Source organism: Nannospalax galili, unplaced genomic scaffold, assembly GCF_000622305.1.
Source record: "Nannospalax galili isolate Female #2095 unplaced genomic scaffold, S.galili_v1.0 scaffold229, whole genome shotgun sequence".
Classification (NCBI taxonomy): Eukaryota; Metazoa; Chordata; class Mammalia; order Rodentia; family Spalacidae; genus Nannospalax; species Nannospalax galili.
In genome coordinates this window covers 713,995-730,437 of record NW_008360328.1, presented here as the reverse complement: position 1 = coordinate 730,437, position 16,443 = coordinate 713,995, and the positions used below count along the sequence as shown (strand labels likewise).

At 48.5% G+C, this 16,443-nt stretch overlaps 1 protein-coding gene across 2 annotated transcripts in view; it reads left to right on the top strand.

The window, feature by feature from the left end:
• Usp2 (ubiquitin specific peptidase 2) overlaps positions 1-14,493 on the top strand; it is a 30,545-nt gene extending 16,052 nt beyond the window's left edge. Inside the window, exons 1-12 of one of the 2 annotated variants that reach the window (XM_008825995.2) lie at positions 3,344-3,687; positions 7,489-7,539; positions 8,393-8,516; positions 9,675-9,786; positions 9,884-9,994; positions 10,523-10,587; positions 10,772-10,875; positions 10,960-11,040; positions 11,144-11,222; positions 11,452-11,559; positions 12,204-12,324; positions 12,724-14,493. In XM_008825995.2, coding sequence (XP_008824217.1) covers positions 3,541-3,687; positions 7,489-7,539; positions 8,393-8,516; positions 9,675-9,786; positions 9,884-9,994; positions 10,523-10,587; positions 10,772-10,875; positions 10,960-11,040; positions 11,144-11,222; positions 11,452-11,559; positions 12,204-12,324; positions 12,724-12,811 — 1,191 coding nt within the window. In that variant the 5' untranslated portion in view covers positions 3,344-3,540 and the 3' untranslated portion in view covers positions 12,812-14,493. Of the gene's footprint in view, positions 1-3,343; positions 3,688-7,488; positions 7,540-8,392; positions 8,517-9,674; positions 9,787-9,883; positions 9,995-10,522; positions 10,588-10,771; positions 10,876-10,959; positions 11,041-11,143; positions 11,223-11,451; positions 11,560-12,203; positions 12,325-12,723 lie in introns of those variants that run through there. The other variant, XM_008825994.2, reaches the window with a different exon arrangement.
• The last annotated feature ends 1,950 nt before the right edge of the window (positions 14,494-16,443 follow it).

Below are 16,443 nucleotides of genomic sequence, written 5' to 3'. Positions count from 1 at the left end.
ATTCTACTTTTTCTAGGAGAATATTTCTCAACTTAGGGGCAAGGGATATGACTAAGTGGTACAGTACTTGCTTAGCATACCTAAGCCTTGGGTTTGAGCAATCCTTAGTTCTTCATGCTATGTGGGGTGCTAATTTTAAGTAGCTAATGATGATAAGGGCTGGTAAGATGGTACAATGGGTAAAGGAGTTTGCTGTCAAAGCTGATGACCTTAATTCAAACCCACATGTCCTTCCACATATGAGCTATGGCATGTATGGGTACATGCACATACACACAAATGTTTTAAAAAGGTGAGGTGATTATAAAGCTGGCATTCCACTCTCACACCTAAAAAGTTATATAAGAAATACTTAAATGGACTCAATAATTGAATTTTTTTTTTTTTTTTTTTTGAGACTAGTTCTCATTACATAATCCAGGCTGGCCTCAAACTCACAATCCTCCTTCCTCTGCCTCCCAAGTGCTGGGATTACAGGTGTGCACCACACCTGGCAAGACTTGAATTTTTAGTAGATTTTACAGCTAGGTAATTGGCAGAGAGCAAGAAAAACATCCCAGAATTTCTTAGTAGTTGATGAAAGCATGAGTTTGACTGTAAGACAAGTTTGGGGTTCAAAGCCTTATACTGTCATTTATTTGCCTTGTGGTCCTGCCAGATCACTGACCTCCCTGGACATAAGGCCCTTCACCTATAAACTAGAGGTGATAATTATTACTTCATTGTATGATTATGGAAATCAACTAGGATAATGTATATAAAGTCTTTAGACCAGTGCCTGGTTTCTCAAAAGGCCTTACTCAACAGCAGTTTTGTTAAGAACTAGCTTAAGCTAAGAATGACCTTGAACTTCTAATCTTCCTGCCTCTACCTCCCAAATTCTGGGATCACACATGTGTGCCACTCTGCCCAGTTTCTGCAGTGTTGGGGATTGAATCCAGGGCTTAGTGCATACTAGGCAAGAACTCTATTAGATGAGCTACAATCCCCAGCATGAATGATGTCTTTTTTATTACATTTATTTATATGTATTATGTATATGTGTGTGATCTATGTGGGTGCATACATGCTACAGCACACATGTGGAGGTCAGAACCGAAATTGCCCCAGTCAGTTCTCTCCTTCTACTATGTGGGACCTAGAATCAGGTTTGATGACAAGACCTTTGCCCACTGCTCCATTGTGCCAGCTCCCAAGTAGTTTTTTGATGCTTTTATTAACATATATCAATTATGCATAATAATGAATTTCATTATAACATTTTAAACATGCATACAATATATTTTGATTACATTCACACACACACACACACACACACACACACACACACACACACACCCGTTACTTTCCCTTGTCATCCTCCCACTCCTGCTGATCCCCTTCCTCTTCCCAACTAGTCTACCTTCTACTTCTGTTGGGTTTGTTTTTTATGACCCAACGAGTTTCATTAGGGTTACTCACAGGAGTGTGGATGAGAGGTTATTTACAGGAGTGTCAGCACCTTGCTAGTGGCTATACCATGGAAACAATGTTAAGATAGGGTCTTGCTATGTAGCCTGCTGGCCTGGCAATCCTCCTGCCTCAGCCTCCTAAGGGAGTGTAGGCATGGGACATGATACTCCGACTAGTTTTTTTTTTAATTAATTGAATATATTTATCTTGTACGTATGGGTGGGCAGGTGCATGCGGGGCGTGAGTGTGTTGTCAGAGGACAACTTGTGAGGGTCGATTGTCTCCTTCTACCATATGGGCCCTGGGATCCAACTGAGGTGGTTAGACTTGGTGGCAAATACCTTTCCCCACTGGGCCATCTGGCTGGCTCTTAAGAGGAGAATGGGAACAATTTGGTTGCTGGCAGGGGTCAGAGACACAGGGGAGTGGTGACAATGCAAGGAGGCAATAGACAGACCACCTTACAGCTTCCTGGACCACATATGAGATGCTCTAGTGATTTCACAGCAGTGATGTGATCAAGTGTATGCAATGAATGCTGCAGACTGTGTGGGATCCACCCCTGGAAAGGGCGTATCTGCAAAGCCGGAAGCATGGAGAAAAGGAGTATTGCAGCACGTCCAGGGGCCAGGTTGGGTCAGAGTCTAAAGATCGTGCCTCTAAACGTGTCCTCCTTCAGTGCCCTGTGGCTCCCCCCACCCACTCCTGGGGGCATTATGGTGAGGCAGTCCCTGCTCCCCACCCATCTGCACCAAATGCTGTTTCGTGGGTGGCCCAGGGTACAACCCACACATGTGTCCCGGACACAATCCCATGTGGCTGTGGTCGTGTGTGCAGTGCGCGTGTACATGTGGGGATGAGCATGCCAGGAGGAACAGAAGGAGCCCACAGATGAGTAACAGCGCACACTGCTGCCTCTCCGAGTATTTTTAAACGCTAAAAATACTGGCTAAAAATAGCCTGTAAGCTCCAAACAAGATACTTTCTCTAGGCAGATTCCTGCGCTTCCCTGTTAGGTGAGGGGGCGGAGCATCTGAAACAAACCGTCTCCCAAGACCCCTAGTCTTTTAGGCATTGCGGCTCTTGGGGGTCAGATACCGCTCATCCCACATCGAGCTGAGCGCCTTCTGCTCTCCCTCCCATAAAAAAGTCAAATTTGAGATCCTAGAAGAGATGGAGTTGGGTAGCTGGTTAGGAAGGGCCAGAAAGGATTTTTTCCTGGAGCCAAAAGGGCCGGTGACCTATTGTACCTAATAAAATGAGCACTGCCTGTCTTGGTAATGGGCCAAACCAGATCTAGAGGCGGAGGGGAGCTCAGTCCTGGAGGCAGGCGTTTGGAAAGGTCTCTCACCCCGGCCCATCGACCTCGCCACCCGCCACGTGAGGATGCTGGGCGTCCTCAGGGCCTGGGTCCCCCAGCATGATGGACGGAAGTGTGCACGCCTGTGCACTTTGCCCTGAAGGCGAGTACTGAGCTGTCGCTACTTTCTCAAAGTAATCCACAGACCCCAAGTTCACAATTGCCGGCCGCATAGGCGCTAGGGCTGCGGGTTGACCCTCGATCTTAAGGAGGCGTCCTCTGAGGACCCCCAAAGATTGTTTATGAGTCCATCCCCTAGGCCGGCCGGGACCCCACGCCCTCCTACAGCTCTTTGCGGCCGGAGGTCGGCGGCTTTGAAGAGAGATGAGAAGACTCCCAGCATCGCGGCGCGGGGGCCCGGGGCAGGTGGGCAGGGCGGGGCCTCCGGCCTCGCTAGGGTCCGCGTGCAGGCTCCGGGGGGCGGGGAGGAGGCGGGGAGGAGGCGGGGAGGGGCGTGGTTCCGGGCTCGGCCCCACCCCGGCGCTGACGTCGCGCGGCTGGAGGCGCCGGCCGGTCAGCCAGTCCGCCCGAGCGCGAGCGCCGGCGAGATTGAGGCTGACTGGCGCGCGGTGGTCGCAGGAGCGGTCGCCGCCCCGCGTCGCGGACCCTGTCCTGTAGCGGTCTCGGCCGGCTTCGGTGTCCGGGTTGTGGCACGGCTCGGAGACTCCCCGTAACCCCTTGGCCAGCAGCGTGGGGCTTGGGGCTGAGCCCACCGCCCGTTCCGCAGCATGCGCACCTCCTACACCGTGACCCTGCCCGAAGAGCCCCCTGCCGCCCCCTTTCCCGCCCTCGCCAAGGAGCTGCGGCCACGCTCCCCTCTGTCCCCGTCCCTGCTGCTTTCCACCTTCGTGGGGCTTCTGCTCAACAAAGCCAAGGTACGCGGGCCCTTTTCCGGAACCCCCACGAGAAAGGTCCCGCCTGCTCCCGGGATTACCTCCAGCCCACTACGAGTCTCTAGGCGCGAAAGGGACAGCCTTTTCCAGCTTTTCCCCCTCCTTTCCAAGGGTCTCCTAGCAAGGGATGCCCCCTACCCTGGCGATCGCAGGTTTACTCCAGACCTCTCTTGTTGAAGTCCAAGCCCCTGAGGTTCCCTGACCCCTTCCTGCGTGACCCGGGCACCAGGTGGCTCTTGGCCTCTTAATTCCAGCCACCTATCAAGACAGGTGCAGGCAAGCGTAACCTTGACTAAGGCTGGTGTGTGACTAGAGGGAACCGACAGCAGGCTGGACTCAGGGGTGACCCCTCCAAGGCCAAACCCCAACAAGGAAGGTGATTAAAAGGGGGCCTCCCCCTCCCCCTCCCTATTCCCAAATGGACTCCCCCTCAGGGGTCAATGCTAGGGTGCTTTGACCCCGTGAAGGGCAGAGGTTGCAGACAGGTGAAAAAGTGTTCCATTCCCTTGCTGGCCCTCTTCAGTTGTGTGAAGTGGGCAGTGGATCCCTTTGATTGAAGCAGCTTCTGGAGTAATGCTGGGGCTAAGGTTGGGCACTGTCCCTTTGGGAAAGGGAGAAGGGGCCCGAGCTTGACAGGTCTTATGTAACAGGCACCAGCTCCCGTGTTGGCAATGCGTGCCGTGCCCCATGCCAGGGCTACACCGGGCACCTTCGTTGCAGGCAGGACACATAGCTGACCCTCACCATGCAGGTGAAGCAAACAGAAAAGCGCTCGGCTGGGGTCTCCAGTGTGAAGTCACAATTTCAGTCCACCTTTCTTACAGGCCCATCCCTAGATGCCAACCCGCATCTAGGCTCTTTGAGCCCCCGCTCCTGCCCTGGCAGAGGAGTGCTGTTTACTGACAATGGAGGTGGCATCTGCTCTCTAGAATAGTGCTTGCTACTGAGTCAAAGCTAGGATTGCTGATGCCTAAGTGTAAGGAAGCAATGGGTCTGAACTTGCTCAACTCTGCACCTGAGTCCCAGCCCAACAGCTGGAATCATTTCCTTCTGCTGTCATTGTGAGAGACTGACTCTGCAGGGTCTCTGTCCCACCTTCTCTAGTTCCTAGCCTCCCTCTCTGCCAGCCCTGAGATAGGATTGTTTGCCCTGGAGAAAGGTCACTCACTCCTGGGACATTTTGTTCCTCTCTGGGATGGAAAGTGCTGACTTTCCCTGGAGCTGCTCTGCTCCCCCCATCCACTCCCACCCCCAACTCCCATAATCCCCCCACCTTTTACACAGAACACTCAGAAATTGGCGAGTCAGGCACAATGGCAAATGCCCGTTATCCTAGCACTTGGGAGGCAGAGGCAGGGATAGCTGCAAGTTCAAGGCCAGTCTGCTCAACATAGTTGAGACCCTGTCTCTATGAAAAGAAAAAAGGAAAAAAACATTGGCAAGGGATTTTTGACCTCAGGAGATTTTAGACAAAAGCATGACCTTCCCACACTAGAAAAATTAACAGAGGTCCTAATGGTGGGTAGCTTAGGAGAGCCTCTCCCTTCTCCCAGCCCCAAGCCAAAAGAAGAGTTAGGGCCCCCAGAATACCAACCATGGAGGGTGAGATGCTCTTACCACCTTCAAGCTGCCCAGTCAGTGAAATCAGGAGTGCCTCTGTAGACAGGTGACTCCAGTCTCCCATTTCCCCACCCCTAGTAGTGCTTGGGAGATAAGCACCTCAGCTGAGAGCCTGCCTTGGTAGATGTGGACATGGTCACCAGTGGTAGGATGCTTTGCGTCTCTACAGCCTGTTTAGACAGATGTCGTCTGAGGCACAGGGGGTAAGAACTAATAAAGCGCTGCCAAAAATAGGTGTAAGTGGGCATTCTGTGTGGGCACACTTCAGCAACTGGCTCCAAGTGGGCAACACGGAGATCGCTGAAGTGCTTTTTTGGTTGGGCTCTGGGTGGGAAGGGGGAGACTTTTGCCAATTACCCAAAATGCTGATAAGACCTTTGTACCCCAAGGCTTATCTGTGTGGTGTCCCTCTTGCTAGAGCATCAGGGTTGTAAGGCAGAATTCACATCTTGCCACAACCAGGGATTGAACCCAGTTCCTCCTGCATGCCAGTCAAGTGCTCTGTCACTAAGCTACATTCCCCCAGTGGTGGGATTCACATTTTTTTTTCAGCTGCATAGGTCAGGCTAGTGGAGGAGACTCACACCTGACCTGCTATACCAGTAGCCTTTCGCTCCAGCTGAAGGTTTAAACCATGTCTCTCCTGGGTATGTTTTCTTCCCGATCTACTAGCATTGGACCTGACAACTAGCCAGAGGAGGAATCCTCTTATTTGTGGGATGGACCAGGCAATTCTTGAGAAAAGTCCTCCCCCAGCCTGTGCCTCTCCCCTTACCCCCCCCCCTTCAAGCTGACAATTATTTGTGGGATGGACCAGGCAATTCTTGAGAAAAGTCCCCCCCAAGCCTGTGCCTCTCCCCTTTCCCCCCCCCCTTCAAGCTGACAATCTCATGGGCTTTGAGCCGCTGACAGCTTATGAGGCTGTCGGCACACGGCATGAGTAATTTTAGCTGAGTTATTTCAGGCTCCTGTTCTGATCAGGGCTGAGCTGGCCCCACGCATGCCCCAGCCAGTCTTGCACCAGAGTTGCCTTCTCCCAGGCCCCCTTCCTGGGAGACTCATCTACAAACTGTTTTGTTAACCCTTTAGGCCTGAAGGTTTTCTGGCTCCTTGGAGGTGAGCCCAGAATTAACCAAGGGACCTTGACAAACAGTGCTCAAGCCCAAGATCCTACACCTGTTCTCTCTCCAACCCCCTCACCAGCCTCCACAGTAGCTGAGACCGCAAGAGTGACACCTTCAACCAGGTGCTTCCTCTGCTTGGCACCACATACCATCATCAGGGTTTCCAGTCAGGATGTTGAAACCTGACACAGGCAGGGAGGATCCTCCTACCTTTAGGCTCAGCCCTTAGGAGCTGAGTTCAGCTGGAAGGAATTCCACCTCTCTCTGGCAATTCAGAATGGCAGGTAGCTTGAGTTTTTCCCAGCTGAAGATGGAAACTTAAGAGTGGTTTGTCATTTAACCTTTCACAACTTCCTTAAAGTACCTATTAGGACAGTTTCTTTATATATTGAACATCTAGTACAAATATAGGTCATTTGAGATAGTACCTGGATTTGGGACATGAAACTCCTTTTTTGTTATTTTAAGACAGGGTCTCCTGTAACTGCGGCTATGCTCCCACTCACTCTCTAGCTGAGGCTCACCTTGAATCCCTGATACTCCTATCTCTGTTTCCCCAAGTGCTAGGATTACAGACATTCACCACCACACCTGGCTGGGACTTGAAATTTCTTGCAGCAAGGAATTGACTATGTACCCAGATGTATGAACCTCCTAGCCTTTGGTTCTAATCTCTAGTCTAACTGAAGAACAGTTTCATTGTATGCATTTCTGGCTGGGTGTGGTAGCACATGCTTTTAATTCCAGCACTCGGGAGACAGAGGCAGGTGGATCTCTGTAAGTACAAGGCCAGCCTAGTCAACATAGTGAGTTATAGATCAGCTGGGGCTACAGGGAAATGCTGTCTCAAAAAGACCAAAAATTAAAATTTAAAAAAAAAAAGATTGGCATTTCTTGGTCCTCTTTTCTCCAGGGCATGAAAACCAAGGTTAAAGAGAGAATAATCCAGTCATAAGTGAGAGAAGGTTGCATGAGAGAGCCTAGCTCAGGCCCAGACTCTTTGCTTCATCCTCATATATCATGTGTTCTTTGCTTACAGAATTCAAAAAGTGCCCAGGGTCTGGCAGGTCTTCGAAACCTTGGGAACACGGTGAGTTCCTCCCAGCCCAGTTCTTTCCTGAGGCCATCCCAGACTCTCCTGATTAGAGATACAACCCAAGTCCCCTCCTAGCTTCAGCTGACTTCCTTCTCTGAAAGGCTATACACTTGCCCTTCCTGACTAATGGTTCATGGAATTGCTGAGCCCTACCTCACCCGCCTCCAGCAGGAAGCACTGCTAAAATTTGCCCTTGAAACTGTCAGCTTACCTACCACTCTTCCTGGATCTCATCACTTCCCACACACTTCTGTCCAGGGAACGTTCACCCATTTCTACACTTCAATAGGAAATAACCATTTACAACACCTGTACCTATAATGGGGACTTGCCTCCGTCCACCTGCCTTCAGTTGGGAAAAAGGAACCTGAGGCTGTTCAAAAGGGTTAATTTATGAGTAGATGAACCAGAGAGCCTATGGTACCAACTTATAGAGGTGCCAGTAAGGATCTTAACTCCCACACTGTGTTAGTCAGCTTTCTGCCCTTATGATACATACCTCAGATAAATAGGTCTATGAAAATGATAGGTTTGTTGGGCTCAGCTTTGGAGGTTTTAGTTCATGATAATTGATCCTGTTGCTCCTGCTTGGTGACAAGGCAGCACATACTTGACCAAGCAAAACTGTTCATCTTATGGCCAGGTTGCAAAAGAGAGAAAGAGGAAGAGACTGGGGTCCCACAGGTTCCTTCAAGGGCAAGCCCCCAATACCTGAAGACCTACCATTGGGCCCCATCTCTTAAAGTTGTTGCCACATCCCAGTAGTGCCAATTAGCTAGGAGCACATGGCCTATGGAAGACAGAAAACTATGGCATACCTACTAATTTCCCAGATCATCTCTTTTAGTGCTTCATGAACTCAATTCTTCAGTGCCTGAGCAACACCCGGGAGCTGAGAGATTACTGCCTCCAGAGGCTGTACATGCGGGACCTGGGCCACACCAGCAGTGCACACACAGCCCTCATGGAAGGTGAGGAGCCTGTGTGGATATGGTCTGCTTCCCTGCTCAGTGCTGTTCTAATCCACTGGGCTAGGCTCAAAGTTCTGTTTTAGATGTAGCCCTACTCAATTAGTCTTTCTTTGCTTACCCCTTCTTTGGGATTCAAGTTTCAGAAGTTATTTTTTTGAGACAAGGTCTTGCTGTGCAACCCTGGGTCACTTCATAATCATGATCCTCCTGTCTCAGCCCCTCAAGCACTGTGATTACAGCTATGCACCATTATGCTTGACTCCAGTTTGAGTTCCTTTATTTAGGAGGAGGTGTATTTTCTTATTGTTGCTTTTGGTTTGATATGGTTTTGGTTTTTCTGAGACAGGGTCTCCCTGTAGCCCTAGCTAGCCTAGAACTCACTGTATAGACCAGGGTAGTCTCAGTCTCAACACAGATCTGCCTGCCTCTGCCTCCCAAGTACTGAGATAAAAGACATGGACAACCATGCTGACTTTTTGTTTATTCATTTGTTTGGTTGGTTTCATTTTTGTTTTTTGTTTTGTAGGTTTCTTTTTTTTTTTTTTGAGACAGGGTCACACATACCCCAAGCTGGCCTTGAATTTGCTATGTAGCCCAGGTTGCCCTTGAGCTCCTGATACTACTACCTTAACCTGAGATTACAGGCCTATGTTACCACACTCAGCTAAGGTACTTACAGAAAATGTCTCACCTGGGGTTGCAGAGATGGCTTAGTGGTTAAGAGCACTTGCTTCTCTTGTAGAGGACTAGTTTGGTTCTCAGCACCCACATCAGGAAGCTCACAATTTCCTGTAATTCCAGCTCCAGGGATCCAATGTCCCTTTCTTGTCTGCAGGCACACATATGCGTGTGCACATACCCTCACACAGGCACACACATACGCCACACACAATTTAAAAATAAAATGCTGTTTAAAAAAAAAAAAGGGTTAGTCAGGCATGGTAGCACACACCTTTAATCTCAGCACTCAGGAGGCAGAGGCAGGTGGATCTCTGTAAGATCAAGGCCAGCCTGTTCTGGTCTGCCTAGGAAGTTCCAGGCCAGTTGGGGCTACAGGGAGACCCTAAAAAAAAAAAAAAAAAAGAAAGAAAGAAAGAAAGAAAATATCTTACCTGTCCTCCACACCCACACCCTCTCTCTGATCACTCCTTCCAACAGAGTTTGCAAAACTAATCCAGACCATATGGACTTCATCCCCCAATGATGTGGTGAGCCCATCTGAGTTCAAGACACAGATTCAGAGATATGCACCTCGATTTGTTGGCTATAAGTAAGGGCCTTGCAGGCATGTCCTCCCCAAGGTGGGTGGCAGCATGAGCAGGGTCTTGTTTGGAGCTGTGTTGTCCACTCACTTTCTTTGGGTTCAGTCAACAGGATGCTCAGGAGTTCCTTCGCTTCCTTCTGGATGGACTTCACAATGAGGTGAACCGAGTAACAGTAAGGCCTAAGCCCAACCCCGAGAACCTCGATCATCTCCCGTAAGTAAGAGGAGAATGCTACTATGAATGAAATTTCTGTGAGCTTGAGTTCTATACTTCTTTGGGAGTAATGATTTGTGGAAACTCAGATTTGCTTTGTCATTGTTGTTTTTAAGCATGTTTTTGGGAGGGGTTGGGGTTTGTTGTTTTGTGTGTGTGGTGCCAGGGATCTCACCTAGGGCTTTGTGTGTACTAGGGAGGCACTTGTCCACTAAGCTGCTTCCTCTAGATTTGCTGCATCCTTTGAAGATTAAAGGTTGAAGCCAAGCATGGTGATACATACCTGTAATCCCAGCATTCAGAAGGCTGAAGCAGAAGGGATCATGAGTTCAAGGCCAGCCTGAGCCACACAGCAAGATCCTATCTCAAGAAAACCTTCCATTAGGATACAGCTCAGTGGCAGAATGCATGATAAACATGAGAGAAAAACTAAATTCCACCCCAGCACCACAAAATAAAATGTTTAAGGATCTAAGTTAATAGACCTTTAAGCTTAACATGGTTTGCCTTTCTGTCTATGGTTCCTAGTGATGATGAAAAGGGGCGACAGATGTGGAGGAAGTATCTAGAGCGGGAAGACAGTCGGATTGGGGGTAAGTGTGTGTGTGGATGCTTTGGCCATTACTTGCTTTTGAGCAGAGCTTGAGAAGCCCCAAGAACCATTTTCCCAGGAAACCCTGCTTCAGCCTATGGCCCTCAACCTGAGGCAAGGAGCAGGGAAGAAGGAAGGTTAAGTGCCGCCCCACATTCAGCATCTCCTGGCCTTATCTCCCCCAGATCTCTTTGTTGGCCAGCTAAAGAGCTCCCTGACATGCACCGACTGTGGCTACTGCTCTACAGTCTTCGATCCCTTCTGGGACCTCTCACTGCCCATTGCGAAGGTATACCCCCCACTGCCCATCTTTGGAGCTCCCTCTCCTGGCTTTTCAGGTTGTGGATCCCTGATCTTTTTCTTTTCTCTCCAGAGAGGTTATCCTGAGGTAACATTAATGGACTGCATGAGGCTCTTCACCAAAGAGGATGTGCTGGATGGGGATGAGAAGCCAGTAAGTCATTCCTTACTAATAGTGAAGAAGGGGAAGGTCTACCCGAGGAGTTACTGGCTTCAGCCCACAAGTTCTCTCTAGCTCCATTTATCTTAACTTTCAGACATGCTGTCGCTGCCGAGCCAGAAAACGATGTATAAAGAAGTTCTCCGTCCAGAGGTTCCCAAAGATCTTGGTGCTGCGTATCCTTAAGGCCCACCAGGGTAGAGACCTGACTTTTCAGGGTGACTGAGGATAAGAAGCCAAAAGGGGAGGGGAGCAGAGTAGGAAAAAAAATGAATCATGTAGACTTCTTTGGACTGTTTGCTTTTCTGCTTCCTGAGCAAAGAGTTGTCCCCTAGGACTCTGTCTCCTCAAGCCTGTCTCTCTCTCCTTTCTGTGCCTTCTGTCCTTGACTCACAGCAATCCCAGACCTGAAGCGGTTCTCAGAATCCAGGATACGAACCAGCAAGCTCACAACATTTGTGAATTTCCCACTAAGAGACCTGGACTTGAGAGAATTTGCCTCAGAAAACACCAGTGAGTATCTTTCAGCAGGAAGGGAAGAATCAATGGGAGGCAAAAAGGTGACAGGAAGCTAGAGTGGATTAGGAAAAGAGTGGGAAAGACGGGGCCAGTGAGGTGGCTGAGCAGGTAAAGGTGCTTGCTACCAAGTCTGGAACCTGAGTTCAATTCCCAGAACCCATATGGTAGAAGGAGAGAACTGATTCCTCTGCCCTCCCTCCACACTGGTGTCCTGGCATGAAAATAAATAAATAAATAAATAAATAAATAAATAAATAAATAATAGTAAAATGTAATTTAAATATTTTGTAAAAGTAGAAGCTGGAGTGGGACCGGAAAGATGGCTCAGCAGTTAAGAGCACTGGCTGCTCTTACAGAGGACCTGGGTTCAGTTTCCAGCACCCACATGACAGCTAACAGCCATCTGTAACTCCAGTTCCAGGAAATCCAACACCCTCTTCTGGCCTCCTCGGGCATTGCATGTACATAGTGCCCTTTACATACATGTAGGCAAAAACTCTCATACATATAAAACAAAAATTTTTAATTAAAAGTAGAAGCTCTAGTTTCTTTACAGAAAAATTTGGTAAATAAGAGGCAGGAGGGAGAGAATGGGGCAGGAGAGCTTCCGGGGCTTGACATCTGTGCTTCCTCCTCAGACCATGCTGTTTACAACCTGTATGCTGTGTCCAATCACTCTGGAACCACCATGGGTGGCCATTACACAGCCTACTGCCGAAGTCCAGTGACAGGCGAATGGCACACTTTCAATGACTCCAGGTGAGGGAAAAGGACTCAGACAGGTCAGCAAATCACCCATACTTCACTGACTTGCACAGCCTCCATATTGAATGGAAAACAAGTCAGAGTCAAAACGTACACCGTATACAGGGGTCTGTGGCCCATTTGGAGGCTGTTGAAAACTAGTATAGTGTCACACACCTGTTATCCAAGCACCTTCGAGATAGAAGCAGGAAGATCAGGAATTCAAGGTCATCCTCAGCTACACAGCAAGTATGAGGCTAGCCTGGGCTACATGAGACCCTGTCTCAAGAAAAAAAAAAAAACTGAAAGAGGTTAGCTTGGCTTAAGAGAGGTTAGAGACATTCCCTAAACCACTCAACTGTGTCCCCATGGCCTTCCTTGCCAGGACTCTGACTTTCCTCTGCTCTTCCACAGTGTCACACCCATGTCCTCCAGCCAAGTGCGCACCAGCGACGCCTATTTGCTCTTCTATGAACTGGCCAGTCCACCCTCCCGTATGTAGCATTGAAGAGCTACATCCCTTTCCCATTCCCTGTGGTGGCCCCACATCCTAAGTTTTTTAAAAAGTAAAAAAAAAACCAACAAAATCCTGACAAGTAAGAGAAAAATAAACTAAAACAAAGCTGCCGAGCAGAAGTTGATACAGCCTGGTCAGGGTCTGGAGCAAGGAACCCAGTGCCCCTGAGCCATGGCCTGTCAGGGAAGGCAAACTGGACATGGAGACCGAGCAATGTTCCCTCGGCTTCTCTTGTTTGCATTTTTAAGCTTGTGGTTTTTTTCCTGTGTGTAATAAACAACAGTGGTCTGTGGGAAGAAGATCCTCCATCCACCTGCTGCCCTCTCCAGCCCCCCCCACCTTCCAGGAGAACAGCACCCTCTGGAGTCTGTTGGGTCATCACTGCTGGATGGTGTACTGAGGAGCAGGCACCCAGAACCCACCCGGATCTGCTCACCTGGCCAGAGCAGGAAATACCCATGAGCCAAGAGCACACTAAACGCTGCTAAGTCCAGGGGTACAGATGAGGGGGTATCTTGAAAAAAGCTGTTTTGGGTTTTGAAAAGCCCAACTTTTTTAGTCACTGTAACAAAAGCCGCTCTCTTTCACACCTTCACAGATGGCACTTTGGGCTGGCCCTTTTTGTTGTTGTTGTTGTTTTTTTTTTAATTCTTTCAATACAGCTTTCCTAACGCTAGCCCCCTGTGGTGCTAGGTGAGTATTGGCCAGGCCCAAACATAGTTGCAGTAGACCTGGGATCTAAGTAAGTTTGTTTTGAAGTTTCTTCCCTCCGTTTTTTTTTTTAAAAAAAAAAAAAATGTTTTTGGATGGAATCTAATTGCCTCCAAGAATTGTGCCTTATAGCATTTGGGGACCAGGAGATAACTCCCCTCCCTGAAATATCCCTCACCTGTTTCCCTTTATCCCAGTGCCCTGTTCAAAACCACTGGGGTCGGGGAGGGGATGGGGTCCTGCCCTTAGCCCCTGGCCCCTGGCAGGTTGTGCATTGCAGTGAGGTAAGAGGGAAGTAGGTAAAAGATTTCTTAAGATAGCGTATCAAGTTTTTCCTGCTGACCTCCTTGCCCACCCCTGGTCTACTCCCCAGCTGTTTGAAGGATAGATAGCACAAGTCTCAAACCTTTAATTTATTCTCTACTTAATGTCCCTGTCCCCCAGCCTTCCTGCCACCTGTCCCTTCTCAGAGCCTCCTAGACACAGGCCCTCTGGACCGAGCTGCTCAGGGACACCCATGCCACCCCTCACCTCTTCTTGGCATCGGTCTTTAGTCCTACCCTGGGCACTGGAGCCTGGGTGTCTGGAGACATCTTGCCTCCTATGACTCTTTCCCATGGGCTTGATTTCACCCTAAGTTGTTAGACAAAAGTCTGTGCTGTCTCAAGAGCCAAGCTGTTCAGCACTAATGCATTTTGCACTGTGCAATTTTGCACACCCCCACAGCTGGGCCTGGCTTATGCCCTCAGAACCTAGAGTGCAGAAGCGTTCCCAGGATGAGGCACCAGAAAAAAAGACACCCTGAGTTTACCTGGCCTGACAGCCTTCTCTAGGGAAGACCTGTGAACCTGAGCCCAAGGGCTGGTGTACACTTGTTTACTGTGTAAGCAAGAGTAGAGGAATGTCTAATGTACAGTGGAACCTTGTACAAAATAAATAGTAGATTTGAGAAAGAAGTTGGTGTGTGATGCAATCTCGATTTGGGAGGGGCTTGAACCCCCAAAGTCCTCCCACTGAGTGAGGGTCATATAGTTCACTGTTTCATCCAGTCTGTAAGTGCTAAGTTCTGGAAAGTCACCCTTCCCTTACTTAAGCTATGCCATTCTAGGTTTTATTCAGGTTGGAATAGTGTCATTTCACACACTATATTCATCTCCATTCTCAGATTGACCTTTCCTTGTATGTATGTGTATTTTATTCTTTTGGCCAAAACATTTAGCCATGCAGGATACCACATGTCTAAAGACTTTACCATCTGTCTACTAAGAACATTATCCTTTATGGCACTGTCTTAACACTTTGGAAGTTTAGCATATCTGGTAACTTTTTAAAAATTTTTTTACATGCCAGATGTGATGACGTGCCTTAAATCCTGGCACTCAGTAGGCAGAGGCAGGTGGATCTCTTTAGTTTGAGACCAGCCTGGTCTACATAGTGAGTTCTAAGCCAGCCATGGCTACATAGTAAGACCCTGTCTTTTTTAAAAAAATATTTTTTACATTTATTTTGCATGTGTGGGTACTTGCAGGAATCAGTGCTCCTTCCACCATGTAGGTCCCAGGGATCAATCTCAGGTCACTGAGCTTAAAATCAAGTACCTTTACCCACTAATCCATCTCACCAGTGCCCCACAACTCTTAAAAAAAAAAAAAAATACAGGGTCTCTATAGCCCAGGGTGGCCTTGAACTTACAACAATCCTCCTGCCCCAGCCTTCCAAGTGCTACAATTACAGGCTTGAGCCACCATACCAGGCTCACATTTCTGTAAATGAACTACTGATCTAGGGGCTGTTGGTGCTTTACTGAAACACCCACGCAGACCTATGATGAGCAAAAGCAGGCATCTCCTGAAGCATCTCTAGCAGATGCTGAATATGGTGCTGCTTGTCTTAGAGCAGAGGGTCGTGGCCTGGATAGAAGTGACTGGGGCTGGTCCTTGATAAAAGGAAAGCCTCCACTTCCCACTAGGTCTTAGAAATAGCTACCTCTAGGCGGGGCAGAGCATGCCTTTAATACCAGCACTCAGGAGGCAGAGGCAAATAGGATCTCTGTGACTTCAAGGCCAGCTGGGGCCGCAGGGAGACCCTATCTCAAAAAAAAAAAAAAAACAGAAGAAAAAAGAAATAGCTACCTCTGTGTTACAGGGTTGGTTCTGAGACTGGAGGGATGGCTCAACAGTTAAGAGCTTGTACTACTCTTACAGAAACCCTGAGTTTGGTTCCCAGAACCTATATCTGGCAGCTCACAACCATCTGTAACTCCAGCTCATGATAAGCAAGTGTTCTACCCCTGAGTTATAGTCCCACCTCTAGAAGACCTTTCATCAGGACATAAGAGCCAGGTGTGATGGCACACACCTATAATGCCAGCGCTTGAAGGAGTGGAGGTAGAGACAAAGGATTAGAAGTTCAAGGCCATTCCAGGGTACACAGCAAGTTGGAGGCCAGTCTTTGCTACATATGAGTCTCTTTCAAAATGAAAGGAATACTGCAGACTTAAATATTTAAAGAGATAAACTCTTTAAGACTCTCCTGAGAAGCCATTGTCTCTTGGGGGGAGGGGTTCTCTCTCAATTCTTGGTACTGTTCAGCTTTTCCGTTTCTTCAACTAATCTTTGAACTAACGAAGCTGAATGTCCTGCCCTACCCCCACCCCATCCCCTCACCCTAAGCTTAGAATGTCCCATTGGGATTCTTTCTAGCTACTGTCACTGCTCCTGACACTCAAAAAAAAATCAAGGCCTGTTTTTGCTGAGATACAAGAACCTGCTGTCAACAGGGCCTGTGTGCTGCTGTGTGGCCCACATCATGAAGGAAGGCTGTGGCAAGGGCTTTTTATCTGGGCATTTCCCAAGAATGGAAAAGAAAGATTTAACTTTTGTTATTCTGAGACAGGGTCTCTTGTA